A 5,153-nucleotide genomic window follows, 5' to 3' on the forward strand; every position below is an offset into this window, starting at 1 on the left:
TGATCCATTCACTACTGAATACTGATCCATTCACTACTGATCCATTCATTACTGAATACTGATCCATTCACTACTGAATACTGATCCATTCACTACTGATCCATTCATTACTGATCCATTCATTACTGAATACTGTTCCATTCATTACTGAATACTGTTCCATTCACTACTGAATACTGATCCATTCATTACTGAATACTGATCCATTCACTACTGATCCATTCATTACTGACTACTGATCCATTCATTACTGAATACTGGTCCATTCATTGCTGAATACTGGTCCATTCATTGCTGAGGTGTGTATATATATTTATGTGTTTGATATAATGTACTAAACTGTCCTCATAAAACTCCATGTCTCTTGTAGGTTTCATAGACTTTATAGTAGACCCTACGTTCTCCCTACTGACTGACATGGCTGAGAAGATAGTAATTCCCCTGGTGGAAGACAACCCAGGCCCACCAGACCCCTGCAATCGGCATAGGTGACCACATATCCCACGTATTGGTTTTCTTTATGATATTTACTCGTGCTTGATTAAGTTTCCCTGGTGCAATGGAAGCAACAGAATAGTCCCAATTCTGCACAATTCATGTCGTCTCAATCAAACAGTGAAAAATTATTCGGAGAAGATAAAACAAAAAAATTAAAGAAACATCGGGACCCAGGTCTGCTGACGTCCAGCTATTGTCTTTTTCCAGTAATCTGTGGAAGGAGAGTTCCAGAGGACTACAGTGGAGCCTGGCTCACTTCACCTCAGAACTGGTCACCTTCAGATCCACCTGGACACGACACACAGAAGACAACAAGTTCAAATGGAAGGAGAGCGGCTCTAATGGTAATGTGACAGACTTCTACTAACACCTTCTTGTACCTCAGTGGTGGGCATTCTTACCTTGTTATACCTCAGGGGTGGGCATTCTTACCTTGTTATACCTCAGGGGTGGGCAACCTTACCTTGTTATACCTCAGGGGTGGGCATCCTTACCTTGTTATACCTCAGGGGTGGGCAACCTTACCTTGTTATACCTCAGGGGTGGGCAACCTTGTTTTACCTCAGGGGTGGGCAACCTTGTTATTCCTCAGGGGTGGGCAACCTTGTTTTACCTCAGGGGTGGACAACCTTCTTATACCTCAGGGGTGGGCAACCATACCTTGTTATACCTCAGGGGTGGGCAACCTTGTTATACCTCAGGGGCGGGCAACCTCACCTTGTTTTACCTCAGGGGCGGGCAACCTCACCTTGTTTTACCTCAGGGGTGGACAACCTTCTTATACCTCAGGGGTGGGCAACCTTACCTTGTTATACCTCAGGGGTGGGCAACCATACCTTGTTATACCTCAGGGGTGGGCAACCATACCTTGTTATACCTCAGGGGTGGGCAACCTTGTTATACCTCAGGGTGGGCATCCTTACCTTGTTATACCTCAGGGGTGGACAACCTTACCTTGTTTTACCTCAGGGGTGGACAACCTCACCTTGTTATACCTCAGGGGTGGGCAACCTTACCTTGTTATACCTCAGGGGTGGGCAACCTTGTTTTATCTCAGGGGTGGGCAACCATACCTTGTTATACCTCAGGGGTGGGCAACCTTGTTTTACCTCAGGGGTGGGCAACCATACCCTGTTATACCTCAGGGGTGGGCAACCTTGTTATACCTCAGGGGTGGGCAACCTTGTTTTACCTCAGGGGTGGGCATCCTTGTTATACCTCAGGGGTGGGAAACCTCACCTTGTTATACCTCAGGGGTGGGCAACCTTACCTTGTTATACCTCAGGGGTGGGCATCCTTACCTTGTTATACCTCAGGGGTGGGCAACCTCACCTTGTTATACCTCAGGGGTGGGCAACCTTACCTTGTTATACCTCAGGGGTGGGCAACCTTACCTTGTTATACCTCAGGGGTGGGCATCCTTACCTTGTTATACCTCAGGGGTGGGCATCCTTACCTTGTTATACCTCAGGGGTGGGCAACCTTACCTTGTTATACCTCAGGAGTGGGCAACCTTGTTTTACCTCAGGGGTGGGCAACCTTGTTATACCTCAGGGGTGGGCATCCTTACCTTGTTATACCTCAGGGGTGGGCATCCTTACCTTGTTATACCTCAGGGGTGGGCAACCTTACCTTGTTTTACCTCAGGGGTGGGCAACCTTCTTATACCTCAGGTGTGGGCAACCTTGTTTTACCTCAGGGGTGGGCAACCTTGTTATTCCTCAGGGGTGGGCAACCTTGTTATTCCTCAGGGGTGGGCAACCTTGTTTTACCTCAGGGGTGGGCAACCTTCTTATACATCAGGGGTGGGCAACCTTACCTTGTTATACCTCAGGGGTGGGCAACCTTGTTTTACCTCAGGGGTGGGCAACCATACCTTGTTATACCTCAGGGGTGGGCAACCTTGTTATACCTCAGGGGTGGGCAACCTTACCTTGTTATACCTCAGGGGTGGACAACCTTACCTTGTTATACCCCAGGGGTGGGCAACCATACCTTGCTATACCTCAGGGGTGGGCAACCTTACCTTGTTATACCTCAGGGGTGGACAACCTTGTTTTACCTCAGGGGTGGGCAACCTTACCTTGTTATACCTCAGGGTTGGACAACCTAACCTTGTTATACCTCAGGGGTGGACAACCTCACCTTGTTATACCTCAGGGGTGGGAAACCTTGTTATACCTCAGGGGTGGGCAACCTTGTTTTACCTCAGGGGTGGGCAACCATACCTTGTTATACCTCAGGGGTGGGCAACCTTGTTTTACCTCAGGGGTGGGCAACCTCACCTTGTTATACCTCAGGGGTGGGCAACCTTGTTTTACCTCAGGGGTGGGCAACCTCACCTTGTTATACCTCAGGGGTGGACAACCTCACCTTGTTTTACCTCAGGGGTGGACAACCTTGTCATACCTCAGGGGTGGGCAACCGTACCTTATTATACCTCAGGGGTGGGCAATCTTGTTTTACCTCAGGGGTGGGCAACCTTGTTATACCTCAGGGGTGGGCAACCTTACCTTATTATACCTCAGGGGTGGGCAACCTTGCCCTGTTATACCTCAGGGGTGGACAACCTTATCTTGTTATACCTCAGGGGTGGGCAACCTCACCTTGTTATACCTCAGGGGTGGGCATCCTCACCTTGTTTTACCTCAGGGGTGGACAACCTTGTTTTACCTCAGGGGTGGGCAACCTCACCTTGTTATACCTCGGGTGGGCAACCTTGTTTTACCTCAGGGGTGGGCAACCATACCTTGTTATACCTCAGGGGTGGGCAACCTGACCTTGTTATACCTCAGGGGTGGGTATCCTTACCTTGTTATACCTCAGGGGTTGGCATCCTTACCTTGTTATACCTCAGGGGTGGGCAACCTCACCTTGTTACACCTCAGGGGTGGGCAACCTTGTTATACCTCAGGGGTGGGCAACCTTACCTTGTTATACCTCAGGGGTGGGCAACCTTACCTTGTTATACCTCAGGGGTGGGCAACCTTACCTTGTTATACCTCAGGGGTGGGTATCCTTACCTTGTTATACCTCAGGGGTGGGCAACCTTACCTTGTTATACATCAGGGGTGGACAACCTCACCTTGTTTTACCTCAGGGGTGGGCAACCATACCTTGTTATACCTTAGGGGTGGGCAACCTTACCTTGTTATACCTTGGGGGTGGGCATCCTTACCTTGTTATACCTCAGGGGTGGGCAACCTTACCTTGTTATACCTCAGGGGTGGGCAACCTTACCTTGTTATACCTCAGGGGTGGGCATCCTCACCTTGTTTTACCTCAGGGGTGGGCAACCTTACCTTGTTATACCTCAGGGGTGGGCAACCTCACCTTGTTTTACCTCAGGGGTGGACAACCTTGTCATACCTCAGGGGTGGGCAACCGTACCTTATTATACTTATTGTAACCTATATAAATATTCCATGTGTAAGTCCGAAATAGCACCCCATCACCTATGTAGTGCAATATCTTTGATCAGGGCCTTATGTGCCCTGGTCAAAAGTAGTGCACTACATATGTAAATGGGGTCCAATTTGGGATGCCGGCAGTATTTCTCTTTCACCTCCATAAAGCCCCGAGGAGAGGTAGTAGAGAAATGTAAAAGATGTAAGCATGGTTCTTCTTCCAGTCCTCCGTAGCTCAATCATATTTTTATATTCCATTGCTTTCCCCTTCTCAGGAATCTTGGATCAGAACGTGCCGAAGGAGCCGCCGACTGGGGGAGAGGAACTGTTCTAACGTTGTAATGATGCTCAACAACAGAGAGGCCCTCTCGTGTCGTACGATGCCAATGGAAACCATATGGAAACCATAGTCATTTAATGAGGGTTGAAATAAACATGCGGGTCATGTTACTTGCTAATTACCAAATATGTTTTCACCCAAACACATTGTTTAACCAGTTAGGAAAAACATTGATGAAGAAACTGAACAGAGAACATATGTGTAACATGGGTAACATGGTTCTCAGGGGTAACATGGGTCTCAGGGGTAACAGGGGTAGCATGGGTAACAGGGGTCTCAGGGGTAACATGGGTCTCAGGGGTAACAGGGGTAGCATGGGTAACAGGGGTGATATGGGTAACAGGGGTAACAGGGGTAACATGGGTCTCAGGGGTAACAGGGGTAGCATGGGTAACATGGGTCTCAGTGGTAACAGGGGTATCAGGGGTAACAGGGGTGACATGGGTAACAGGGGTCTCAGGGGTAACAGGGGTATCAGGGGTAACAGGGGTGACATGGGTAACAGGGGTCTCAGGGGTAACAGGGGTATCAGGGGTAACAGGGGTAACAGGGGTAACAGGGGTAGCATGGTATCAGTGGTAACAGGGGTAACAGGGGTAGCATGGGTATCAGGGGTAACAGGGGTGACATGGGTAACAGGGTAACATGGGTCTCAGGGGTAACAGGGGTATCAGGGGTAACAGGGGTAACATGGGTCTCAGGGGTAACAGGGGTATCAGGGGTAACAGGGGTGACATGGGTAACAGGGTAACATGGGTCTCAGCGGTAACAGGGGTAGCATGGGTATCAGGGGTAACAGGGGTATCAGGGGTAACAGGGGTGACATGGGTAACAGGGTAACATGGGTCTCAGGGGTAACAGGGGTAGCATGGGTAGCAGGGGTAACAGGGGTAACAGGGGTAACAGGG

At 49.4% G+C, this 5,153-nt stretch overlaps 1 protein-coding gene across 2 annotated transcripts in view; it reads left to right on the forward strand.

Moving 5' to 3' along the window:
* Positions 1 to 4,540, forward strand: part of LOC124003528 (calcium/calmodulin-dependent 3',5'-cyclic nucleotide phosphodiesterase 1B-like) — a 68,137-nt gene extending 63,597 nt beyond the window's left edge. For both annotated transcript variants that reach the window (XM_046311854.1, XM_046311853.1), the window contains 3 exons: positions 371 to 488; positions 706 to 842; positions 4,181 to 4,540. In XM_046311854.1, the coding sequence (XP_046167810.1) occupies positions 371 to 488; positions 706 to 842; positions 4,181 to 4,239 (314 nt within the window). In that variant the 3' untranslated portion in view covers positions 4,240 to 4,540. The remainder of the gene's footprint in view (positions 1 to 370; positions 489 to 705; positions 843 to 4,180) is intronic.
* The last annotated feature ends 613 nt before the right edge of the window (positions 4,541 to 5,153 follow it).

This window comes from Oncorhynchus gorbuscha, linkage group LG18, assembly GCF_021184085.1.
Source record: "Oncorhynchus gorbuscha isolate QuinsamMale2020 ecotype Even-year linkage group LG18, OgorEven_v1.0, whole genome shotgun sequence".
In the NCBI taxonomy this organism is placed as follows: Eukaryota; Metazoa; Chordata; class Actinopteri; order Salmoniformes; family Salmonidae; genus Oncorhynchus; species Oncorhynchus gorbuscha.